This window comes from Tubulanus polymorphus, chromosome 1, assembly GCF_964204645.1.
Source record: "Tubulanus polymorphus chromosome 1, tnTubPoly1.2, whole genome shotgun sequence".
NCBI classification, from domain to species: domain Eukaryota; kingdom Metazoa; phylum Nemertea; class Palaeonemertea; order Tubulaniformes; family Tubulanidae; genus Tubulanus; species Tubulanus polymorphus.
The window spans coordinates 9,959,384-9,987,239 of NC_134025.1; the positions used below are offsets into that span (position 1 = coordinate 9,959,384).

The 27,856-nt window shown below is 39.8% G+C and overlaps 1 protein-coding gene across 1 annotated transcript; it reads left to right on the forward strand.

Moving 5' to 3' along the window:
- The first annotated feature begins 3,386 nt into the window (after positions 1–3,386).
- On the forward strand, positions 3,387–27,595 carry LOC141914883 (protein lin-28 homolog). Its single transcript, XM_074806219.1, has 4 exons — positions 3,387–3,425; positions 19,826–19,947; positions 24,428–24,582; positions 27,231–27,595. Exons 1-4 carry the CDS (start codon positions 3,401–3,403, stop codon positions 27,448–27,450), a joined length of 522 nt encoding a protein of 173 aa, XP_074662320.1. The 5' UTR covers positions 3,387–3,400; the 3' UTR covers positions 27,451–27,595.
- Positions 27,596–27,856: the final 261 nt, after the last annotated feature.

The window sequence follows — 27,856 nt, forward strand, 5'->3', positions numbered from 1 at the left end:
CATATCGTACGCTAGGGAATTCGTCAGAACATAGCTATAATCTTCGGTGCCATCGATTCCAAACATCGACATCGGCCACATAAATTTCCTTGTTAGCTAACAACTTCTGACAAGTATAGCCATTACAATATCACATAAGTCACGATTTTAACAAAAATGAATTCATTCCGATGAAGATATACGAATGGCCACCGTGCTTTTTTGCTTGCGCGCGATAACATCGCTATACTTCCGGGGTACCGTCGGAAGTGCGTTGCGAATGTACTACGAAATGATAGTATAGTGTGTAGTAAGAAATAATAACTAGTTCAAAAATGACCAAGCAAAATGAACTTTGATGTTTATTGCAATTTCTTAACATGGCAAAATTCAACTCTCTCATAAAATGACATGTATTATTCTCATAAATGTGTCAATATCTTTTTCAGTACGGTTCATTCACCGCACTGTTTGCACTGGCAGTGGTGCCTATAATGTGCATTTAACTTAGATTGATATGGAAAATGAATCTTTTTGGGGTGCATACACTGTATATACTTCTTTTTGATGATACAACCAAAATCATTTTGAGATGGAGCTCGCCGTACACGATCTCTGTAGTCGGCATATTAATGTAGGTTTGCTCTGGCGTAACCTCGTTATTGGCATCTCCACTCCTAGTTTTCCCTACTGCTGCATGCACGAGAACGCTGGAGTACACCATAAAACCATCACAAGGCCTTCATTGAGAAAATACCTGAATGGAACACGCTGTAAGTAATCAATGGGAGTCGTGTTTAATTTGCAGGGAGCGCTGCATTGCTCGATTACTGGGATTGGCCAAGCAAACGGCTTGCTTCCCGGGGGTGAGAAGCGAGCGAACTCATGAATGAACTGTGTAGTGTGTGATATAGCTTTTCCTGAATGAGTCACTATCGTATTGATTTTTGTCCGCACACTCGGAGTATGCGATACGGCATCGGCATCAGCATCAGCGGCATCATTTCTTTTGCGCAGCTCATTCCTCGCCAGGGACGATAGTAAATCCAGTACTAATGCGGGGGAGGTTTACATCTAGGTCATGGCCACCGTGATTCATGTTCAGCTCACGATCGGTGAACTCTGGTGAGTTCCGCGAGCAACGAGCAACTCGTTTCGTGCAGCGGAAGTAAAGCGTAGATCAGATATTAGTGACGTGGATTGCAAATTTAGAATTTTATACTTTGATATTCCTGACGTAATCTTTTTGATTAGACAGCGCGCGCAGTCGATGAACAAACTATATCTCAAATTGCAAATTGAAAGATTAGCAGGCAAAGGCTGATGCTTCCCACAATCAGCGATGCTTGAAGCTTTTTGGGAAGGATTATTTTTGTTCGCAAGTATTTGATGCCAATAGGTCCCCAGCTTCCCACCATCAATTTCTATCTCAATAACGATCCATGATGAAGTTGCTGTTACCATAAGATGAAGTGACCTTAGGATGAACTCGGGCCTTTTCAACATTGCTATCGCATGCTCAGCGCCATTTTCATGTTTTGACTATATAGCACCGGTTTTTCATTTTCATATCTTTCTGTGACATGCAAATGATTAATTCTTAAAGAGAGTTTTCATGGATTAGATTAAAAAATGCAAAAACCAAATTCCTGTTTCGTCATTACATAGAGGCTCGTTGTAGCTATTTAAAACATTGGATCCTCTACCAAAGATGTATTACATAGAGCATTTGGTCCAAACGTCTTAACCATGCATTGAGTCTTGAGTATTATTTTTCAAGTTAAGGAAGATGACTAAGGACCGCGGCCAATGGACCAAACTGATAAGTTTCAAATTATCCAAGTTGAAGCAATTTAAAAATCATCAACGCTTATTTCGAATTCGAATGGTGCAGTCTTAATAATTGAAGCGTGGACGACAATATTGTCATGTGAAATGGCAAGTGACCTTCGCGCTTTGTAATTATAGCTCCGCAGAGATATCTGCAAACAGCACGAGCGCATGATGCAGCACCGCTTCCAATGCAGCATTATGATATAATGGGTTAAACGTAAAGATTACCCAGGAGTGGCCATGGTTTATACAATTTCTGTCATATCAAATCGATTGTCAACCCGATGGAAATATTCTGCGCTTTAATATGATACGTACGGAGAAGCGCCAGGTTCAGTAAAAATACATCAGTCAGGGAGGACTAATGTGCTTCATGCGGTATAAGCGATACCAACTACCTGACGGCGTATTGGTTTCGAGAGGAGTCCAGTAGCTGTGAACCCAATATCGCCTGTACCGTGAGACTCTCAAGCTGTTGACGAGGGTGGAATCTAGAGTAATTGTGCAAATGTAAATAACGAATGACATCGGCCAATCCCTTAATGATTTGGTATGGAAATAATCAAAGACGAATTCACATTTATACAATAAACACGACATCGTCCTTGGTTTTCAACGCTATTGAACACTGCGTGCATCCAAATCATATTACACAGAACATATCAATTTCTTCATTCAGCATGTTGGAGAATTTTGGATATTTTGGCACGGACTCTGGAATCAAACAACATAGTGTCTCATGATGAAGTTGCTTTTCATTTTCTACGATGCATTAATCGATTCCTTTCGCAAATAATATCGTTGCATCGAGGATGCCTCGAATTGCTCTTTGCTAGCGTTTTTCTTCATTACTCAGAATGAGATATCGCTTTTTCAAAGGGATTTCACTAAGGTCAGATCGGGTTTATTAAATTCAATCTAGCTTTGTAGATTTCTTTTTGTAAAACATCTTCCGTCGACGACGGTGGTTCACCGCCGTGTTTCTGATATTCTGCTCGTGAGCTGGTATCGGAGGGATGCTGCTGACGTGGAAAAATCAGCTGATATCGCCTGCCACTCCTGCAAAACACTCTGGCGTGCATTTTTTCATGAACAGTCGTATACTCATCTCAACTCCTTACTTTGAGGCATGTGATACTGCCCTATGAAATGAAAGACCGACGCTTTCTTGACGACTAAAAGATGAAGAAATGGAGAATATGTATCTAACAGTGGAGTCGATTTCAATGCACAGATCAATGGTGTCCTTGTGAGCCTTGCAATTTGTCACACTTCACTTAGTCGATGTGGGAGCGAGATCGCTGCGCAGGCCTCATTCCTAATGCCTTGTTTTAGGCTCAAAATGGCCCAGGGGTGACTCGGCGATGGGGAATGAATGTAATTTCAGCCTTGCATGCGAGTTTATCAGGCGTTACAAAAATATTAATTTATGCTCATCAGGATCCAACAACGTCGATTGCACGACCTGACTGCTGTTAGACACTGTCATATCCTTCCGACTGCAGACGACCCGCCGAAGGTCAAGGTCGATTATTTGCCGCGATCGTCGGCATGGGAGATACAAGTCGTTATATCTTGGTGACCGGGAATGGTGACCAAAGGCTCTAAAACAGGTATGCACAACTCCTAAAACCGATTGTTTTGTTAAGTCGTAATTGATAGTTGCTCCTGCAGATTTGTCTTTTTTGCCGCCTGTTAGGTTGTTCTCAGCTCGCTAGTACTGCAAATCAACAGAAAGAGGACCAGCTAATTTTGCAAATACATCACCGATAAAGCATTCAAACAAACAAACAAACATCTAATGTACCTGCCGTGCAACCATATCGATGATATCGTGTTTAAGTTCGGTTGTTTTTTCGGCTAGAGGTCAAGAACCATCGAGACGCATATATATGTAATGGCCGACACATTTATCTAGGCCTACGATAGCGCGTCGCCGTAATTTTTCATCTAGCGCCGATGCAATTCGATTGATCGAGTTGAACGATCAATAGATATCACTTCGATAGGCCTATGGTGAACAGTACGAAGGATACTTCAGCTTATAATTCAATGTAACAGCCATTTTCTGCAAATATTCCCAGTGAACTTTGTAGATATCAGTTCCGGGCTCCACGAGAGTCGTCGGTTTTGATTCGTCGACGTCACCCACAGACAAAATCATTATAATAATTTCCAGACCAGTGTCTCATGTAAAATGAGTTTTTTACCACGTTTCCCAGGTTATAGCAGTGCGATTAGATTATCTATGAACGAATTGTTGCAACGTTTTAATAATTCATACATAAATGAAATTAGTTTCGGTGTACATGAATAAAGCAGGAATACTATAAGTAGGTTTTAGTCTGATAAATCAACCTGTTTCCAATAAAAGAACAGCAATGCCGCGTATTGAATGATACACGATATTTTTCTTGATAATATGTAGCACTACTCTTCTGCGTCGGGTCTTTCTGCCAAAATGTTTCCCACTGCGCATGCGCGTCGCAAACATATTCTATGAAATACGTAGGTATGCACTACAAGGCTATTATTTGGCACTCATTTTTGCGGGGTCTTTTCGCTGAGGAATTTACCTGATTTTTTTAGTCTCCGGGATATAGGTGAACCATCTGTCGACATGTCCAGCCGCTTTTGTCCTTTCAGAGATGGCCATTTTCGTGACCGCAACAGATTGCACCTCGCTGTTTTTAACCTGCATTCATTGAACACAATAAAAAAGCAGAATTTCGAATGGATGATATATCAAATGATTTTGTATATGAAAGAAGTAATTTTATCTTCGGAGATTTGTTTTTCATATGTGTATATATATGTATTGATGTCAATGTCAAGTTAATAACGAAATGTACGAAACTAAACAACAGAAATGATGTAAAAAATCAAATCCGTAACAGCTTCCATAAGCGATTGCGTCATTTGGCTGACTTCCACGCCACCTATTGTTGATCTCAATTTAAACAATCTAAAGTTTATATGGAAACTATGACAATGTAGGTTATCTAATTTAAAGAAAAAAGAGGAATACCTTCTGATATCATCAACTTCATCCTGCGTTATTTCTTCATCATACTGGCTTAGATACTCGGTCAAAACGCGTTTGGCAAATAATCTGGATCCAATCGCCACAAACACGTCTTAACGGGTGAGAGTTAATAACCGGTTTTTCGGTTTTTTCAGTCGAATTGATTTCAAATATATGGATAAATTCGAAATATCTTAGCGTAAATGGCATGTAAACGATAGCAAAATTGGAAGTATGTTTTGACCAAATTTTCCGAGCCAAGTACTCCCGTGGGCCTAAATCTTTTGAGCTTTTGAGATCATTATTTCATCAACGCGTACTTCACACTGAGCTCGTATCGATGTCGTATGTGTGTAGTGTGAAATTTGAGAAATTCTGTTGAATGATGGCTCCAGTTTCGCGTTGTGTAAACTCGGTATTAATTGAGTTGATACGAGGCTTCAGATACTCAAAATCGGGGTCAATTGTAACGATTATTGGCTTTTTCATACATCGGTGAATGTGATCGTGTGTTTTGCGTCCTTTTTCAAGTGTTTCACTGGATCTTTTTGCACCGAGTTTTTTGTATCAATACTTAACCTTGTTTCCCTATAACAACCATCCAACTGACGATGCTTTGATTAATGGGATCGTGTTTTGATCATTTTCCTGCATCGTCGGATGGCCACACACACAAAATTCATATCATCAACGGAGTCTAAGGGAAAAGGGGGGTTAGACATCCTAAGCTACTCACCCATACAATTCAGCAAGTATCCGAACTATCATTTTCTTATCCATAAAAAAACTCGAAAATCTTTACAAATGTAAAAACTCCTTGCCGCAATCTGGATTCAGTTCCACAGGTGTGAGTTCAAATGAACTTATCATGTCTGTGGGCTTAGGTCTATTGAACGGGGCCCTTGAAGATAATCTTTCGTATTCTTTTATCGACATCTGATATATTCGTAAACAATGAACTAGTAACATCATTTTTCTGTCTTCGATCGCTGTGTGTAACTTGTGCCTTTTCTTGGTCTAGTTTTCATCTATTTTTGGTTTTATTTGAACAGTGCAGTCAAAATTCAAACAATGTATTCGTTTATTTCAAAAAATGGAGATACATGTAAACAGTAAAAACACGATTTGCTATTGCCATAGATTTCATTAAGTAAAAATAATTTCATAGGGTAAATCAATATCAGCGGAGTTGTCCACTGTAGCGTTAAATTCGGCATAATATTCGCATGGTCGAAATGTGCAGTGATAAGTGATCGGAGTGTCTTTTTCTCGAAAAACCTCATAAGATTCGATCCTCGTCGTGATATATTGCGTCTTTTGTGATCGAAAAATGCGCGTGGGTATAGGAATTTATCACATCGACAGCCGACCTATGCAATATGTTGCAAATTCGCCGAGCATTAAGAAACCCTATACAAAACGTCTAGCTACCGTTTGGGTGACAATGCACCAGCAGCGGGTATAATGGCGATGATGCATGCACGCATCCCCGTCTCCAGCGCTATTATGCAATATTACGTAATCAATGGATATGTCGCAATATCACTACGCGACTAGACAAAATTGTCAGATTCCAGCCGAAATAGTTCGTTCCAGACAGTGCATGTAACTTGTTCGATCAAGTTTTCTTTAATGCATTTAGGTTTTGCGAGAGCTATCATTTACAATGCAAACATTACTTTTTGACTCCTATATCGTAACGGATCACCGGCGATAATAATATGGAAACTAATGTTGGGTACATGTAATTATGAAAAGCACAGGCGTGGTTTTCGTTATATCCCGCCCAGTTATAGATGGGTATCGGGGGAAGAAGTTGACATTACCTGTCTAGGGTAGGGTTGTGGTATGCTTGTATGGAAGAAATTAGACCCCCCGATAAACTAGTAAACTCGATAGCCGTATGGGCGACGTTTAAAAACTTGGCTGTCGTCGTTTCGACGTTCAGTCATCGCAATCTTCTTAGTCTTTCCTTCTTCTCGTGGTACCGGCTTCAATTCGGAATAGCTAGGATTTTACCGATTTATCCTCGGTGTGCGAGGCGAACAGATTTGGATTTATTTCATTATTTTCAGATGCGGACCCGATAGTTCCAAATTGGCACATCTGTTCGCCGGTCAGACGTTCTCCGATTCATGTTTGCATTTTCCATTCGTATAATTGATAGAAACTTTCATTCAGCTCGAAAAAAAACGCGACGGCTCTGCGGTTTTTCTATGCGTCATTCTTGACAACGGAGAAAAGACCGGTACAATGGTAACCATTGTTGACCGCTGGTCAGTCATTATGGTCAAAGAAAACAGGTTTAGAATCTAACACCACTCGAGAGCGTTTCATCAAAAACTTAAATTTCTATGATTTTTTCGTCATGATTCTTTTAATGCAGCGAAATGCACCACGTGATTGATGCCGAGTGTATAGTTATCAGCGGAATGAGCACTAACTTGTCATCTGAGGTATTGCTAGTAGGCATTCATTTCAATGGAAGTGGACATTTGACCACTGGCTGACCATTGGCTTTTTTCAATGGTGATATGGCCGGATTTGCTGTTTTGGATACATTGTTACAATCGTCATGAGAGGTCGCACCTCTAAATAATGAACCTCTTTTTATATTGACGAACAAAAACCTTGAAGTCAGTAGAAAACCAAACGTTCACTCGTTCACATATCGAATACGGTCGTAACTTTGCGGGTAGAATTCAAATACGAAAATGATGACCAGGTTTACAAGGCTTATCTCGCTGACCTGGAATTGATTGAAAGACTCATCAGTAGATACCTAAAATCATACCGCTGGATATTACATTTCGGCTGTAAAAAGAAATATCAAGGACAAAGATGGATTTTGCAATGGCGCTGATCCATCATCGACCGCAACATCCAAACATTATGTTTTTCACGGATTTTATGGATGATGTACTTCTGAACGGAACGTTCAACAGTACGAGTACAACGACAGACGTCACCACAAGTCCAGAAACGTCCATGTCGGAAGAAGGTACGTTGCTTGGTAAATGTTAGTAATATTCATGTCTTGAACGGTTACGTTTTGCAACTCTGAGACGTTTCACATGAGAAGATGACTGTAGTTCGATTATAGCTTGAACACTGGAAATATGTGTTTATATGGTTTTGTAAATCGTGTTTAGTTTCCTTTTCTCGGTGCGCGAGTTACGATATTTCAAGTGATATGCAATAGATGGCGACACGCGAATCGTCGTCTGGGCGCCAACCTTGATACTGAAGTTCTTGGCGGATGTTGTTTATACCTTTGCTGATTCTTTGTTTCATGTAAACAGGAAAAAGAAGCAGATTCACTGAAAATATGAACATGCCACGGGCTGTTTTCTATTGTTTCTAGTTCTCTTCCACGTTCAGTTATATGTCAGCTTTTATCTTATATATACTTCATACTGAAATTTAATTTTCATAAGATTTCCCGTATATTTGATCATACGCACTTTTGTAGACCTTTATAACTCAAGGATAACCATGAACAAATCGGTTACGCGCGATAGTGTGTATGTGTGTGAAAATTGTGTGAAAATAGCTTTAGAAACCATAAAATCACTGTTTCCATTTTTTTCTTCTATTACATGTTCTCTGTAGTTCTCGCTATTTTCCATCTTCACGGATTCCGTGCGAAAAAGAGCAGCATATTAACATTCGTGTTTAATTCTATCTGTCAGATATCCAATCACGACATCGGGGAAAAAATCTGATCAGTAATTTGTCAATACGGAATTATGTAACATTCTTCGAGAACCATATGCGAGAATAAGTTTATATCTATATATGTATATAATAATAATCTCGGCCCACTCGGGTGTATTTTGTAATACGAAAAGTTGTTAGTAGGGTGTGGTAATTTATCCGCTGGAAAAAAAACAACTAAAACTGTAATATTCTAACCCTTCTCCCAACTCGGACTGATGTCCATTGTCCGAATATACAGTAAAGGTCCCATATATCGCCCCGTTGGGACCGATGAAAATACGGCGTTACAACGAATTTGGTGATATAAAGGTCGATTTCGGATTGAACAAATTTGTTCTCTGAAAGAAAAATTTTGGCGTTAAAGAGAGCAGTGCCATTGAAAAGGATTGCATTATTACGAACTTTGGCTGTATATATATACTAGCCAGTAAGGTATCGGTATTTCTTTTCATAATAACCGTCACCACAGGTGATATCCTCCGCACTGCGGCTCAGCTCAGAACATTCCAAAAACTCGGCCATAACAAGCAATTGCGGCCGCGGTGAGATCGGTGCAATGGGTACTTTCACGAAAATATGATTGGATTTTCTCGGGCGAGAAATGTACACATAGAAAGCTTCCTCTAAAACTGTTTTTAGCGCGTCAAACGTCAATCAGTTCCATTGTGTACACGAGCTGAATGATAACCATGAAATTATTTTGCCATAAAAACGAGTGGGTGCCGGGCCCCGCAAAACTGATATATGCGCGTGATAATAAAGACTTACTTTTGTCAGTGTGTGTGTGTGTGTGTGCTTGTGATGGTGTGAAGGAGAAAGCGTTGTTTTTTGTGTACGCGATATAAAAGAATGACTGAGGTCACACGGGATCACTGGTTCAGATATTGGTGAATGAATGACACCGTGGACACGACGTATATTCTTTCATTGTAAAAAAGGAAATAGCAGGTGAAAGTTATGCACCGAATATTTAAAGAATTCATTTAGTTTTGCGCGGATTCATCATAACGGACTTTTCAAAACCGGATATTGTTCGTTGAACGAATGCCGATAAGGTTAGTTTTCTTTCAAAATATCAGTTTTAGGTCACCGGTCGATGGTCATCGTGTGCGTAGGCTACTCGATCTTGCACCGTACAAGCCCAACCAAATGATCCAACAGCGCGCGTGTAAATCTTAAATATTTTCGGGAGCTCACCGTTAGCCATTGATCTCGAATTTCGACTTAACTAATTTTGCGCTGTACGAAAGTAGTTATATTCTATTTCGAATTAAACTATATAAATCGTGCTCAGAAATTATCATTATCTTTCGCGGCCGCCATGTTGTATTGTCGGTTGAGACAAGACAATTTTCGTACACGCACAGCTCTGAGAAATCTTGTCTGTAACTCTACAGATATTTCGCTAGCATATCTGATTTTGTAGTTTGTTTTCGTCGCACGCAACTTAGGCATTATATATGTTTATAGTTTTTGGAAGTATTTCCATATCGACTTCGACAGTGCAGACCATAGGTCACGTGAACAGTAGGAAGCGTTTCAAATTCGCGAGTTGAAAATCAATTCAAAATCGCGCCAACATGATCGTTAAACATTGCATATAACGTATTTGTTAATTTGGAAATGAATGCACTAACACCTTGGTGTTTTTACCGGGTGCGTCATGCAGAAGAGGTCATTTGAAAAGAGTGACAGTGATAGGTGGCTTCCGATTGGCGGAAACCCCCAGAATAGCAGACGGACCTGCATTTGTAATTAGCACAAAGCTGCATGTAACTGAAGGTCACATGGAAGGGAAGACATCTACTCCCAAAGATGGAAATATGAACTAGGTTTGTCAACGTTTACTCTGGATAGAGTGTTGTCTGGATCTTTTTTCGCTGCCGAAGCTGTCAAACTCAAGCAGCAAGGTGGAGAGGGTGACTAGATGTGTTCATAATGACCTCAGGTGCAGTTCAAAACTAGATTTCTACTAAAATGTCACAGCGATAGAAAATAATTTCGTATATAATCTCTTTTTTAGTTTTTTATTCTTTATTTTCATGTTTTCAACGTCTGTCAATACGGGTAAACGTTGTATTTAATTATTATCTGTTTATGCGTTGCGTTTAGAAGGAAATATATCCAACATGGCCGAATGTATACGTAGTACGGAACGCAGAATCGAAAACGAAAGATATTTTGGGAATTTATCGTAAACGAAAATAAAGTTCATCGACGCGGCGGTTTTCCGAAAACGTTCACAGGAGAGATGACGCAGTAGTGATCGGTGAATGACCTTGAATGCTTTCCTAAGCGCAGGTCTCAACTTGTGTTGTTTATTCGAGCACCGGAAGATTATGAAATTACGTTTTCGGGATGATTTTTCCTCTCCAATAACGGCGAATTCGACAAAATGAAACGGTGGTGTTTTTGATGGAATGTTTAATGCGTGCATATCTAATGTGTGTATGTATGTGTGTATGTATACGCATTCGTGAAAAACTCCCCGTATAGATTTCAGGTTTTAATTGGATTGCAGTATCAAAATAGGCTAATTGCTGCCTGCACATTAGTGATACTAAATCTAAAATAGTTGACTCCCGGATCGGTAGAATCTCAACACGTTACGTTGGGCTACTGCTCTCCGTAAACGACTGAATGCATTATTTACTACGCAATTGCGCAATGTGACCTCGATATAGTGGAACTCGGAGCTCGGAAAAACACCCTACACATGCCGGTGACGATTTCACGACTCCAGACGCTTAAACATTACGAATATTAACTTACCTGCAGAAGAAAACCATACGAACAATTGGATCTATATCCAAACGTATAAACGATCCGTGAATGAAAAAGAGCGCGATTGAATGAATGAGTCGATGGACAATCCCTAAGACGTTAGTACTGCGCAAACCAAAATGGTGGCGCACTTTGCTTCGCTCTCTCGAGCTCGCTGCTACGACGTATGATGACACTCCGATCAGCCGTGTTACAATCGTCTTTATCGTTACAGCAAAAGGCAGCTACGTCGTTGAAACGGGTTCCGTTCGGGCCCCCGTTCGTTTTTGGACTGTTCACAGCACGTAGTTGTTTATACAGCCTACCTCGATAGTGAGAAAATAGGTTCATCCACCAGTGCAATATCGGAAAATGGCGCATTACCAAGAAGCCTTTTATGTTGCGCTTCCAGTAGGCTAATAAAGCAATTGTACGTCCATAATTTAGCCGCCCTCGAGGCCATTAAGTCTTTAAATCTCTTCTATCTTGATCGTTGCGTGTCCCGAGTAAGGCTCACTGCGAAATCCGTGTTGGCGTTCGGGTGGGGTAGTGACATATTTTCATCCGATTTATTGCCGATTAAACGAAAATGACAATTGGTCTTTATCTTTGCGCCAACTGACCATCAAAAGGACAACCGAGACACATCAAATGTCTTACTATTGTTTTATCTGTGAATAAGAATAATTTAGTGCTTGATTCGAAGTCCATCATCGGGTAATAGGCCGGCATGATTCCCTTTTATGTTGATCGCCACGATTCCGACAATGTTAGTCCTTGAGCCCGTTTCCGTAGTGCGTTCGGAGACCTGGATTTAGTATACATTTAAACTCGCGCCTGTAATTCGGACTGCTAGAATATTTCGACTCGTTCCTTTTTCGTGACGTAAAAAAACCGTATCTCAAATCGTCATAATCGATGCTCCGATTGCTCCCCTGCCGGTCGGTATTGCCAGCCGTCGACGAGGGCGCGCACTAAAATCTTGTTGCCAATGTTGTTTGCAGGAATCGCCGAATGCCCTATCATGTACGCCACCGAGGGCTTAACTGGTCCAGTATTCTATTGATGGGGCGGTGACAATAAATCTATGGCTACGTCGATGGGTATGTACTAAAAATTTCGTTTAGTGCATGTGAAAGTTATTTTTGTACCGTCAATTTTTAAATTTGATCGCGCACAATGCATTTTACACGAGTCGCGTGTCGAATTGAACACTTACCTGTCATCGTAAAGAGGGTCTATAACTATGCCTCTTGAAAAGGTGTTTTCATTAGTATTCTATATCAAAATGGGTGAATACAATGTACCGAAGACTTTATTGCATCATCTTGACATTTGCGCATTGAATGTTTAGTTCACTTCTTATTGCATTGTGAAAAGAACACGGGCATAAAAGGAAAAACCAGGAATTTTTTCGAGGCTCAACGTCGAAATGAACTAAAACCGTATTTACAAGTTTGCACCGTATAATAGTTTTTTTTCGAAAATTCTAAATATGATTTATTCATATGGCTTTGTGGTTCCACTCTTTCTTCGAATTGGCTTTTTCACTTTTTAGGCAATTTTAAAATGCCTTCATTCAGAAAGAACCGTGTAGCTTTTCGGCAGCTTGTGGTTCGAATTCAACAACGGATAGAAATACTAAAACTGTCTGACATTTTCTAATTCGCATGAGATCTATTTTGATGCCTCTATTTTTATGGGCGAACTTTCGGTGGTTCGTTTACACCACGTTCCGTGCTTGAATATGAATGAAAAAATATGCGAAGCCCTTCAGATTTTGGCAAACTTATGTTGTGTGTCCAGCTGCAGTTGTGCAGTTTCTCGATAAGTCTGAATGTCATTCGCCGTTATTTTTCACGATATGCGAAATTTGTTTCGGAAAGATTGAATTGGCGAAATATTATATATGCCCGTAAAATATTCCTCCAGTGCACGCACAGACAACGTATTCGGAGTTTCGGTTTTGATAAATAAATGGTGAATGATTTCATAAGTGAAATAGGGTATTTCGCGACGGTTTAATTTCTATGGTCATCTTTCTCTGGGCTGTTTTATTTTCGGAGATTTCCAATTCTTCGATTCTATGGAGAATTGTGTCGTATTTCGAAAACGTATGTCAGCTATTTCAAATTTGGTAAAATGGCGCTCAGTCGTGGCGCGTCTGCTGTTTAGGTTAATAACCAGATCTCGTGCTAACCTGGGCTTTTTTAATCTCCCGTGGCTTCTTCTTGAGCCCTATGATTTGCCCTATGTTCTCCGTGTCATCGTGTCATCATGTCCTCTTCGGACGATTAGTATTCAATCAGGTACATCCGACTGCGTCAGCAGTCGCTTCCTAATGAGGTTTTAATTTGCGTATTGGTCAGTTTTATCGATCCCGGTTTTGTCCGGTAAAGAAAGGAGTGACCAAGCAGTTGTTCCGGCGCATGAATATACAATTGTTCCGTGTCGACTTCACATTTTCATCTCATCTGTTTCATACTTATATGCATTATGAATGATTCCTTATTTGCCTTGGTATTTTAGTGCTCCGAGCACTGCGATGGTTGGTGCGAACGGCTCGCCAGCCGAGGCTTCGCAATAGCATATATTATGCGTAGTATCGGATACATCGCTTATAATATCATTAGTGATTCTGCCGGGAAGCGTCAGCGCTTGGTATACATACGTACATACCAAGACTCGTAGGCTACTTAGTCGAAAACTATCTTAGTTACCTATTTTCTATCCATTTATAAATGGATAGAAAAAATTTCGGTAACAAAATATATACTTATCATTTTAAGAATTGCACCGACATACCAATGGTACATTCGGTTGGCAAATTCTACATTTCAATTGATTAATTCAGAATAAATATAATTTTTTGATGATTAGTTTATGACGAAATATTGGATAATGTCAGTGGGCAAACCAGTGTTATATTGAATTTTACTCAATCTAACGATAATCATAAAAAAAGGTATCAAATCATTTACTTAACGTAATTACACATTACTTAATGACTGTTATTGTTACTATTTTTTTATTACTGATTGGATTTCCTATACAACAATTCCCCTTTATTGTACTTAATTGTGATTTAAGTAATTTTTGTGCCCTGTGCAATGTTACTTGTGGAGTAATAAACTGAACCGAAGAAATATTATTATTATAAAAAAATTGCTATGTATTCATATAGAGGAGCATTGCCGAAGGCAATCCTGACTGCAATTTTTGATTTTGTATTACATTTAATACTCTGATGCCCTTGAGGAAAATAGAAACCCGCGGCTTCAATGGCGAAAATGAATTGGAATAAAACGAACGTGTCCCCAATTCAAGTTGTAACTTATCTTTTGCAAGTTTATATTAGGGTCCATCCATAATTTCCGCTAGGCTACTTGAAGGTATGCGGATTATTTATTTCGTCGGCAGCTATGTGAACTTATTGAATTTCAAGTTGGAAATACGTAAGCAGTTATGCTCTTCAAGATATAACCCCCCCCCCCCTCTCAATCTCTAAATGTATACTGGGCATACTTGTAACGTGGTCCATCGCTGTCTACGCGATGACTGGTCGATCACCGATCAAGTGAACAACTCTTTTCACGCGAATGATATCCACATCTGTTCACCTTACATTAAACATGTAAATATGAAGCGGAAGAACGATGAGCGATGATATGTATCAAATAAAACTAGGGATATTTGATAATTATTCATAGTGGGCACATCAGGGAGCGGCAGGCGCTATTGTCAAGACTGAACATGAAACCTGTTTTGTTTTCTTCGCCATACGATACACAGGAATACGAGATAATATATATCGAAAATACTTTTGTGTGAAATCGTCAAATTGGTGAAACGTTAGCGCGCGATGCTGCACGGTCGGGTCAATCAGAAGACACCTGAGAAACTCTGAGGACGAAAACGACGTTCTCTGCGCCGTCTCGAAGAAAAACTGGAAGCCGTCGAACAAGATATTGTATCTTGCAGCAGGTTAAAAGTTCAGTGACTAAACTTGTCAGGGAATGGCGCGCAATATTTCCATCGGAGAGCGATGATATTCATCTTTCATAGATCAGCACCGTGCATCGTTTTCATCAGATCGTATAATGTTATCAGGATCGGCTTATAACCAATTGTCTCACCGGGGTCCCACTTACGAGTACTAACACACACCTCGCGTCGATGTGACGTTTCGATTCGGACTGACAAACCGGAACACGCGCTGTTTATAGTGCGTCATTGTATAGGGCTCGTATTTGAAGTTTGGGGGTAAATAGTAGCTTAGATCATCCAGTAGCCCAGATACTTTCTTTTTAAATATAAAGTACATGTGACACTGGGTGATCTAAGCTACAGTATTCACCCCTCCAAGAGCCCCTGTGCATTTAAATAAAATGTTTATCTTACGCATTGATTGGAAATGGCTTAGAATTAGACGCGCGCGTGGGCCGCATACTGCCACTTTGAAACTTTTCTATATAAAAGCGCATGTCGTTACGTCGTCTCAAGGCGAATAAGAACAAATAATCCGAGTCTCGGTACAATGATTCAGAGATGATGAAGAGGTGAAACTCAGGTGAAAACACACCCCAGTAGCGGTAGCTAGTTATCAGCGATACCAAATCAATTCCCCGTATAACACATGTCTGAAGCAAATTGAACGGATAGCAATCTTAAAAGTACCTTTCATAGGTTTCACCGTGAAAATTCATTGTTGACGCCGTAAAAACCGTAACAGTAATGTTTTTCATTACATCGATATTACTATGCGTTATTTTTGGGGTACCGTGTGAGTCGATGTGCACTACGTCATCAATATTGGCGTTTCAAAATATCGATAACAATTGTGAATTTTGGCTTTCATTTTGTAATTAAACATATTTCATGACTCTTATTTTCTTTTTGATATATTTGTAATAACGTATTTTTAATAATGAAGTTTGAATGGATGTGCCATACGCCATCAACATTGGGGAAAGACTGGTTGCCGATCAATTCAATTCAATATCGATATATTCAAATTCAAAATAACGTTGTTGATCCTTAGTATTATATCATATTATTCGTTCTCGATAATATCAGGAAATATACATGCGTTATGTTTATTCGGCGTCAATAAACTTTCAAGTTTATTGTTTACCTAAGAAGGTCCGCATCATAGACTGGAAGTTTCTAGAATGACTTCTTACATTGATTTTCTAGCGGGGGTAACATTATATCACATTTGCCACTTTTCATTTGTATTTATGTACTGGCCTTCATGCCATCGATTCTTTCATCCGACCGAAAATATCTGAACGGTCGAAAAAAACAATCGACTCCTGTGAAGTCGAAGCAATGTCATCGTATCGATGAGAACAATAGCCCACGCAAAATATGCCGTGCGTACTTTATCAAAGACAATGGATTGGCGAGTTGTCTTTTGTCGACGACCTCGCGTGGACCGTTGCATTTCGTCATAGCGGTCAATAGTTTGACTTGACCCCCGAGCCAACGCTTCCATCGAAATGCGATATATTTCGGTTTTCGTCGCTGTTTATCAAAATGCAGCGGGTTAGTCTAGTGGTTGGTGATAATCCGTCTAGTTTGTTATCAGATTCAATTTCATCAATCACAAGCTTCTGACAAACCGCCTGCCCCATTCCTTGCACAAGCCTATCGACTGAACGTGATAATCGAATATGAAATAAGATGACTATTAATTTACCAATTTTCTGTGTTATTTAGGCGTTTTACCCAATATACATAATATGATAACGTGCACCTGACACCTCGGCGCGTTTCCCTTCTCGCGCGCACGCGTCAAACGCATTTTTCGCGTGATTTTCGCATCGATGATCGCGTTAAAAGCGCAATTGAAAACCGGTGTATTCGGTTACTAGAAATTCGTGGACTAATTACATAGTATCTGCCTCCCCGGCTCATTTTCAATCGTGTGAATTGAGGGTCCATCCACCGTGAACATTTCAAAATCTGACAAGCTTAAAAAATTGCGAATGTGATGACTTCTGGAGGAGATGAAACGAAATATCAGATAGACGGGTCGCCGAACAACAGTGACACTGGAATAAAGGGCCAGTTACTTAATGTGACAGGTTTTAAAAGTCAATGTTAAAGCATTGAAATGAATATGTCCATAATTATTTTATGGCTCGCCCTAGATGCATGCCTATGCTTTACACTGGACCCCAGATCCGGATTCTTTTAGACGCCATTCTACACCCAATATCATTTCTAAGAAACGATGCTGCGTCGGTATCCGTATAGTTATACCTTTTGGCGGTTTGTTTCGTGTTTCAATAGCTAAACACTAGCCACACGATCATCGTTTCGAAAAATTCTTCCGTTCAAAGATGACGTCATCGCATTCGAAGCGTTGTGTGGAGTTAGATTGGAAACGCTGCTGACATTGTCATCGGTAGTCGAGATGTTTTTGACACGAATATATGCCCATCGCTTCTTTGTCGAATTGTCGTGTTAACGAGGCAGGGGCCAGAATTTGGAGGCTTTCTCTGTTATTTTTGTCGTATAACGAGACCGCGTTTTTATCGCCATGCGACGTGAAAACAAAGTCGAACCTCTAAGACTTGTGCGTACGCCTTTGATTCTGTCACGAACGCCCTACGAACCAGAGGTAACTAAAGATAGATATCTGATTTGATTTAAGCGGTGATTATCAAAGTACAGAATATATACATTTATAACTGGTTATATATTAAACATGGAAATCATCAGGACCTCGGAAATCATAGTAATGACTGTCAAGCCGGGGCCATAGAAAAGCCAGAAAATTACCGAAACTGATAGCCGTTTAGTCCGAGAAATGGGTATTTATCTACAAATTATGGCCTTCTTATTTCGTTAAATCACTATATGCAACGCTTTAAAATGCTAAATGAAAAATAGATGGATGCTTTGTTCCCGCTAATACGACTTATACGAATAATTCACTATGCCAGTTCCCAATGTTGCAGAAATTCAATAATGAAACAACGACGAATATAAAAGATCGGTGATTATGACGTTTGTTCGTTCAGAATCGCATTGTTCGATCGTTTTCGACTCCTGTCGAGTACCGGTCCATATATTTCATATTCTCCGGTGATATATGTCGTAACGGTATAATCGAACTGTCTCAGGCCCCCGCCGAGTGCGCATGCAATCGCAGTAGCGGAGCGGAGCTCGCCGGCATTGTTGCATCATTGTTGTTTTCTATAGAATCCGACGCCGACTCGTGCGCCGTTCTGAAAACAATGACGAGCCTCCCATACGTAATACTACTCTCACTGTTGACGCAACGAACGTACATACCCGTTTTTCCGAGTCGTTTTAATGTTGCGCGCAACGATGCTGCTGTTGGTATTGCATTCTGCGGCTGCCGGAAGTCGTTAAAGGTGGACAGAAAATGGCGATTGGACCTGCAATCTATGATTGTCAAGGTAGGGTTTGCCTTGTGTGAAGGCGTTCGTCGCTTTTCGTCAGCTTCACCGCTTTTTTAATTGGAAGAGTCGCTTTGCGATTAATTTCCTAGGTTTTAATACATCATTAGCTTACCGAATGACGGACACAGGGTTTCTTCGCTTGGCAAGCTTTGGTTGCCTTTCGCCACGCCAACGCAGAGTGGTCGGAGCCAAACCCAAGTGCCAAGCGAAGATGGACGATTTGACCATGGAGGTATAATCTAGAGTTTCACACTCTTATATACGTCCAAGACCAGACCCATCCATACCGTTCGTTTATGAAGGTTCCATTATTTCTTGCAAATAAATTTCGTGGATGGAAAATATTCTTTTGACAACGAAAACAGAATAAAGAAAATAAAGGGGAATAAAAATATCGCACGTTTTAGGCTTAAAAGCAAACTCAATAAAGTTGAATTGTATTCGATTTATACTAAAAACATGGGCTTGGTTCACAAAGTAGTTTTAATATTACCTACATTTTTGTCGTAGCATATGTCGTAACATGGACAGTAGATATGATAAACTGTCGAAGCCATGTTGTTGGCTATTCATAGTTTTCGAAAATTACGTAATTAATGCGCGCGCGCAAGCGCGCGCTATCTGCGGTTTAATTTCAATTACGTCACTATAGACTCGTCGAATGGTCAGCTACGAGGGCAATAGGTCAGTGGTCCATTTATCAATACGCTATTGGTGAGCGTTGACCGCACGTGTAGGATCTCATACTATCTCGGATCTAGTGTTATATATATTATACATGCGATAGGATACGGATCGCGACATACATCAAATATATGCGGTTATTACTATGGGAATTATTTGCTATTGAATATCAGAATAAAACAAAGCAGAATGAGTAACGCTACTAAATCTGAAGAACCGGTTGTTGATGATCCCGTCGAAGGTACTTCTAAGAAGACTATTATATAGTCTCTTCTTTTCTTTCTTACATTTGTAGTGTTGACAATGCCGCATTGGTTTTACAGTTTCGGGCCAGTTTTCGAAGCAATTTTAGCTGATTTTAAACGTGTATTTGTTTTCTTTGCAGGGGCACCTGAAGGCCAGGCACCGACAGTACGAAAGAAGGGCAAGTGTAAATGGTTTAACGTCGTGAAAAAGTACGGGTTTATCACCCCTAACGACGGGGGCCAGGACGTTTTTGTCCATCAGGTGCGTATTTCCGATTATTTTGCGTAATTTTCATAATGTTTTATAACATTAATTTGACCAATTGAATTCAATAAATGTAGCGCTACAGTTTGTGGCCTTATCTTGATTTAACGGTCGTTCTACACGTTTGTCGAATTCCAAGAAATTATGGACGATAATCGTATGCAATTTCAATTCAATAAACAACGACTCTAGTTTATATCGCCTGACCGAATAAGTAAACGTGTTCGTACAAGAACCACCAAAAGCTCTGAACTTAGTTATATTTAGGCGTGTAGGCGTTTATTAATCAATACGGTTTAAATGATTTTCGTGAATAATTAGCTAAGCAAAGCAGGGCGAATCAAAATCGATTGCTCAAGTTCAAATTATTTAGTAAAACTGCACTATTCCTAACTCGTTTCTCCTTTACGATTAAAACCTTGTATATCATCCAGATAGCTACAATCTGCTGTCGAAAAGTCTTCAATCGGTAACCAATAACATGGAACGTAAACATTACGATTAGACAATATCTCGTACATATAACTCCGATGTATTTTAAAGGTAACGCTTTTGTAGGTCACTAAGGCCGAATCTCTATTGTGACCATTCTGTATACGGTATTTACTACAAGGTCCTACAATCTTCGTCTTCACCCACTGACCCCTCGATGACCCTCCAAAAGTGGAGCATTTATTAATTAATGTTACGTAAGAATTTCCTCTGCGGTTCTGCCTTTGTTAGTATGGGCGATATAAATACCTCAGCTGGCTATTATATGTCTATTAACACATAATATAATGTACTAAGCCTCTTCTGAATCAAAAGACTTTTATGATATCCAAAATGTGGTTACCACGGCACAGATATAGCTAATGTTTTTGGAATAATAATTCGCGCGAATCGATGACGAAAGGTTCGTCGAATAGAAACAAAATAATCCAGGTTTTTATTCGAATATTGCGTTAGAATCTACAGAAATAAGTTCACGTGTTTTACTATGGTTTTTCGTGAAATAACAGATCTATTTTCTCGAATAAATCGAGTAATCAAAAAATGAAACATTTCTATACATAAAACATTAGGACATGGAATCTAGTGCTTGAAAAACGATTAATTTTCGCTCTTTTCAAGATTTTTTTATTTTATCGAAATTTAGTACTGACGAATTGCATGAAATAACTGATTGAAATATTGAAGATTATTTGACAGAAAAATTAAATGCGTGCGCGGATGTCTGCGGCTAGATCGATTGCTGATGAATCGAAAAACTTCTCGAATTGTCTTTTGCCATGCATATTTGCTATCGAAAATGTGACAAACGAATAGATCTTTTTTTCAATACATCAAAGATGGCTAAGGCAAGTTGATACAGATCCTCGATTTACGCCATACTTTTAAAATTGCTGAACAGACGTTTAATTTTGCCACGTCGCAGATGGCCTGTCGCTAGTACATTTAAAAAGGCTATAAATACTACAAGTATTGTGATTTTAAGCGGCGTCTGTCGACCCTTATTTTTGAATTGATTTTTACCCCGGGTCGAGATGATTTGCATTAAATCTGTCCACGAATTAGGCCCACCGAACTGCGTGGTACGACGCCTGTGGGCAGAAATGTTTTGATCCCGAACGATTGGCCGTCAGATTTGTCGAAGCCGATTAATCGGTGGGCTATTCTTCTAATCAAAAATTCTCACGTGTCTAAAAACTGCCAATATACTACAACACATATATATATATACATGTGCGTGTGATGCGAGTTTTTGTGAGAGGAAATCAAGCTTCGGAACCGTCAACGCGCGGATTAATTACGCCCGGTGTGTGATTTCAGTGAATTTAGTTGAAAAACAGTGATTTTTCTTGAAATGTTCTATACGGATTAATTATGTTCTGATGTGGGGAGGATCAGTCATTTTGAAGAATGAAATTTGACTTGGTACGTAATGCATTTAATGAGGGTAGTGTTCATTACCGCACAATTCGATCTCAAATGAGCATACGCGTAGGTGTTTTATTTTATAAGGCATATATTTTTAGCAAATACACTTCGAAGTTACATACGAATTCACATGATATGATTATAATATATCTATAGGTGTAAATTAGGCGTTACAGATCATCAGAGTAAGAAATCAGAAAAAAAACTAGATGAAGATCTACTACCTGAATGGAAAATTCTGAATTCCCTGATTTTTCCGATTTCAGGGTAAATGAAAATGATAGTAAAGTATATAGCTGGAATTTTGTTGGCTTTGTTATATTGACAAATAAGAAAGTATAGAAATGGCGTCCGTTGCCTCCAGACCTCATGAACCATATCGGATACATTCAGCAAATCGTTTATATCTATGGCAAGAAAGTATCTTTGTTATCAAGGCAAAAATGTTATCAGGGAATTTGAAAATGGAAAATCTGCGTCGTAACCCATTTTGTCCACACTTTACGGGCCCGTCTCATCAATATAATGCTGTTTGTTTACGTTATTAATCAGATATTTAAGAATGAATTCTCATTGAGGTGGTAATGGGCGAAATGACGAGTGATTTTAGTTATGTTGATTGACCACGTCGCCTATATATAAAATTTCTAAATAGCAAGCGAAATTGTTTTTTCGCGAAGATGTTTGCCAAGTCGATTTTCGTGGCGAAAAAGAATGTAAAAGCCTAGCTCGGAAATGAAATATTCAGCAACTTGTCTAGCACTATACGACTGAGACATTGAATACCGTTAGTAAAAGAAGGTAATTCGCCATTTCGTGTTTTACTGATTATCACTATTGATCATTATTTGCGTCGTCGAGTGGTCAACATGAAGAAAAAGATTAAATTTTGCCGTATCATAGGGCATCCCATTTATTTTTGGCACAAGTGGTTCACAGGTCAATACGTTGGTAAAAATAAACTCGCTCCGAAGGCCGAACAAAAGGCCGATGCATTCCTATTTTAGGAATCTCTTCCGTAAAATCTGTCCAGTAAATTCTTGAGGTCGACGTCCGTGAAAATTGTCGGTTATTTTGAATTATGGTGTTTTAGTCTACAGTATAATGAATCTATAAAAATTCATAAGCTTCGCGATCGTTTCGATAATTCAGATAAACTCGTATAGGCTAATGCATTATGATTCGGTATTTAAGATTCGATAACGGATTGAATCTTAAATGTCGTCTCGAAAACGATAAATGTTTAATTTTCCTATCGATTATACATTGCTTCTGGATGCAGCCGTCGAAATTATGATGATTAAACACACGGTTCGTCACAGCGCGGAGCTCGAATTTATGCGTCCATGGTCGCTGTGAGATTCCCGTTCCCGGACACCGTCATGGTCGGCAGGCATTATTGGTCGGTGCTTATTTTCAAAACCTTCATCGAACATTCGATAAAATCCAGAAATAATATTTTCAAACCTATGGACATGACGGGCGAACACTACTATACTTTGCGATGATAATTATTCAAGAAAACGAAGATGGATTTACTTCGAGTAGCTAGGTTATTATCATGGGGTCAGGGTTTTAACAATAAACTCCAAAATCGTAGCTGGTCGTATATGTGCAAATTGTGACGATAAAGAAAGAGCTATGGGCTAACAACATAATCTCCCTAACAAATCTCAGGCGAAACTAGTTGTATTATTGTGCGGAGTATGTTTTTTGCTCAGGTTGGTTTCCAAAAATGGCAATGCAACTTTTTAGAATGGATGAACGCTATAACCCTTTTTAAACGACAGACTCCGTGTGTCCGGCGGTTCTCGCAGCGCTTGTAGTATTTTTGAAAGGGAAGGAAAACAAAAGATTTTCGCAGTCTAACTAACCATAGACCGATTTTGGAAAAAATGTCGGCTAATCTGACACTTCTCAAGCATTCGATACCCTAAACGCGGCTTTTGGCATTATGTTGGGTAATTAGTACTCAAAATCTTGACAATCTGACAGGCTTCGTATTACCTATTAGGTACGGACTATTATCTAAAATACTGAAAAATGCTCGCTGATCTCAGACTGATGCAGCGTACTTAGACTTCCACCGGAGTCTGACGTTTTGCACACGGAGAGGGAAACTTTCATACTTAGTCATGGCTAGGAATTTAGTCGAGATTATTTCCTGGCGAGATTAAAAATCGGTAGCGCCAGGTATTAAAGTCCTCGCATTTTAATGAGCGTCGCTTTAGAAAAACGCGCTGCCGTCTGCTCCCGATATTGATTTACAGTATCTTTGATTTGTGGAACTTATCCCCGAGTCTTTCTGTATGGAAAATGGTTCGCGCGACGCTCCCCGCAATAGGCTTTGCTAATGAATTCAAACTGCTGGAGGCTGCGTCTTAAATATTGGCTTCTATTTTGGGAAGATTGTTGTCTGTATTCGCCATTGTATTATTCTCATTATATTAAGGATTCTATTTGTCGACGCGCAGTTCCCGATTTAGATGGAGGGAACCTTGTGATTTTTGACCCAATTAATCGAGTTAACAATTTCGACGCCATTTTCTGTTTTCAGTCTGTCATCCAAAGGTCGGGATTCCGAAGTTTGGCCGACGAAGAAGAAGTTGAATTCGAATGCCGCTGTTCCGACAAGGGCATCGAGGCGACGCTGGTGTGCGGACCGAATGGTTCGGACTGCCGTGGCCGGCCGCCCAGACAAAGGAAGTTCAAGTACGTAAACAATATACCACGGTGCCCTTCCCTATACTCGCCCACGTACCTCTTTAAGAAATGTCACGTTTTACTTAATAACCGACATTGGAACGAGAAAGCAGAATCAAACATACAACTGAAGAAACCTTAACTTCTGTCGTGATTACCCAGATGTCGAGATAATTTGAGATGAAACTGGGTATCATCGGGGATATTTTAGATTTGCTGTCATTTCCGTGTCACGGTAAGGAGAGCTCGTACACACGAGTCCTCAAATGAAAGTTTATTGTCCCATACGCATTAATTATTTTCATAGCTCGAATGACTTGTCATAAAACCTGATCTTATCCTGCCAACCATCGTAAGATGGATCAACGCGGTTTTTTTTGTTCACCTGTATATACGACACGTCCTTGTGGGTAAATCTTTTACGGCTTGTGAATGACTCACGTGTGAACCCCTACAGGGGACGTATTCCTAACACCATCGTCAAATTGTTTTGTTGTTAGCCCTTTAGTGTATTATGATTCTCAGATATACATATATACCCTAAATAACTTCATCGTGCGTGTTTCTTCTGCTGGAAAAGTATTTTTGAAATCGCCCCGCAAAAACGCACTGTAGCCGTAATCACACGAACGTTTTTGGCCCGTACCCAATTAGGCCCGGAACAACCGTTCGCGCGGGTGACAAATGGACATGTTTGGCCCGACCATGGACGTATAAGTCTAGTTTATGACGGACCAGGCCCGATCCAAAGTTTAGCACGGGTCTAATTATTGCGTGTGAATTGCAACTGGTTCTGGGAGTTACACACTTCGCTTTGCTTTTGTTAAGCATCGAGTGAGTGTTTTACGTGTGAACGCACTCTCTAATTAGGCATGGGCCAAATTTGACTCCGGCCTGATCCGGGCCAAATCGCCTGCGTGTGATGGCGGCTATTATCGTGCATTCGTGAAATGTTCCGGATTAGTGAGACGTTTACTGAAAACTCACCGAATATTGCGCACTTTGCCGAATGTTGGCAAATTTCTGTCGTTGTTTGACTTGCTAGAGTATTCACTATTCGTGTCATTCCATCGTGATCTCTTTCTATGATTATGAAAACGGACTGCCGATATGGCAAACAATTATTTTCTTCATTTTTGCCACTCCTTTATAGTTCAAATAAAACGCTTTAGTCTGGGATGCGGTTGCGCGTGGGCTTCGTTATGAATTGTAAAAATAACCGTCAGACCAATTTAGCTGTTTTTAAGAAACCGCAACCTTGCTGTAGGTGACCCCGCAAATTTCTAAATTTCTTTCTGCATGACCTACATATTGGCGTTGTAGATCGTTGGCACATTTCACCACATCCGTTGCGCTTGGTGTCGGTGTACCACTCATACCGCATTCATATTACTCGTTCGTGCACGATTTGTACGAGCATATCATTCGCCACCTAGCGGATCCGTGAAAATATTTTTCATCGCTAGGTTAACTCCGCAATTTTGATTAATTTGGTGTTCTGTGACCTCGTCGACAGAGCGTAAGGTGCAAGAAATACATTCTTAGAACTTATTACATGTTCTTGGTATACGATTGACCTCATTTCAAATTTACGATCTGTGAACTCAATTGCCGTTTCGACCAGTGGCGTTTATAACCCCTAAACCCCACGTTTCGTTTTCCGATATATATTTCATCTAACCATAATAGGTGAACTTATTAAATACGCGTGTCTATCCGATTGAGGAAGCCATTCTCCAGGGTGTGATGTTTGACTAAAAGTGGGCATGCGCCGTTTCCAGGAAAAGGCAGTCTGTCTAGGGCATCTTCGTACACAACGCACAGCGCTTCTGCTGCTGCTGCTGCTCAACGAAATTATGCAATTGATTGAGAATCATTCCGTTGCCATGGTTTCCATGAAGGATTCGATCTCATTATGAATGCATTAGACTCTGTTTCGAATCGCGTTAGCTCGTTTCGTCTGTTCTTGACATCAGCCGCGACGTCATGAAAAAGTTTTATTTATTAATTAGTCCGATTTGAGGCGAGAACATGGCGTTGAGATGATTCGTCGTTTTCTCAATTAGTCAATTCATTCGATGTGACGATCGCGAGAAGATTATTTGAATTTTTGAAAACGCGGCCGTACCCGAGGTCATGCTCCCCTGCAAAAGCCACTACGTAAATTTTCAAAAAAAAAAGTTTGAACTATGCTTTAATAACGTGAGATAACAGTCCTGCAATCACGAAGCCGAGAAGTTTAACAGTCCTACAATCACGAAGCCAAGAAGTTTAACAGTCCTACGATCACGAAGCCAAGAAGTTAGAATAAAGAACTTTTTTTATTAGAAATTCGAATTTTCGATTTTCCGCTGAAAACCATTGTCAAGGAATGACCTGAAATACAACATATCATAGTTTATATAGCAAAACGAATGATACACGCTATTGCACAGATTACTGGGCGTCAGTGACCAAAGAAGAAATGATCTGGGACAAAAGTTTATCATGGGAAGAGAAACCAAGGTTACCATTGACACAAGAATTGCAGTGTGAATTTATATTTTAACTTTTCGGATTTCAGTGATTGCGGGACTTACCTTAATTCGCGACTCATTGCGTAGTTGTTTTTTTTTTACCTCGTCTTTAATAGTTTGATATAATTTCTTTATTTATAGATGCTACAATTGCGGGGAGTACAGCAATCACCTAGCCTTGAAGTGCCCGAAAGGACCGTTGCCGAAAAGCTGTTACGAGTGCCTGTCTTCTGACCATTTAATCAAAGACTGTCCGAAGAGGGAAGAAAAAACTACGGGTAACGATGGTGACGAGTCTGGAGCCGAATCCAGTCCTCAGCATATCAAAAACTCAGGGAAAAATGGCGACCAGGCCACGTAGCCTGGAGGAGATAATGAAGAACGTCCTTCGTATGCACGCGTTTTTTTGTAAGACGAAGTCGTATGTCCATCGTGTTTATCATTCACAACGTCGCGTTATTCTTGAAAAAAAAAGCGTATATACCATTTGAGGAGACTTTAAAAAAATAAATGGCGTACGATATAAATATAGATATCGATATAAATATTAGTTGATAGGTTCCAATTGTTATTACTACGAACTATTAACTTAAAGTCTATGTCCTAGATTTCATTACATATTATATCGACGGCGAAGAAAGAATGCCATTCTCAGATACTAAAACCTTTTTTTCGTGTAAACCTATGAAATGAGTTTAGAAAATATACATTTCCCGCAGTATTATGGTTTTACTTGGTACGGGGAGGTCGACCTCCCTGCTTGGCCA

Bases quoted from the DNA above. Each gene is read 5' to 3' on its own strand.
- LOC141914883 (XM_074806219.1), top strand. From the start codon at position 3,401: ATGGTGACCAAAGGCTCTAAAACAG. The intron at 3,426-19,825 runs GTATGCACAACT...TTTTCTTTGCAG, and splicing joins GACCAAAGGCTCTAAAACAG to GGGCACCTGAAGGCCAGGCA. The intron at 19,948-24,427 runs GTGCGTATTTCC...TTCTGTTTTCAG, and splicing joins AGGACGTTTTTGTCCATCAG to TCTGTCATCCAAAGGTCGGG.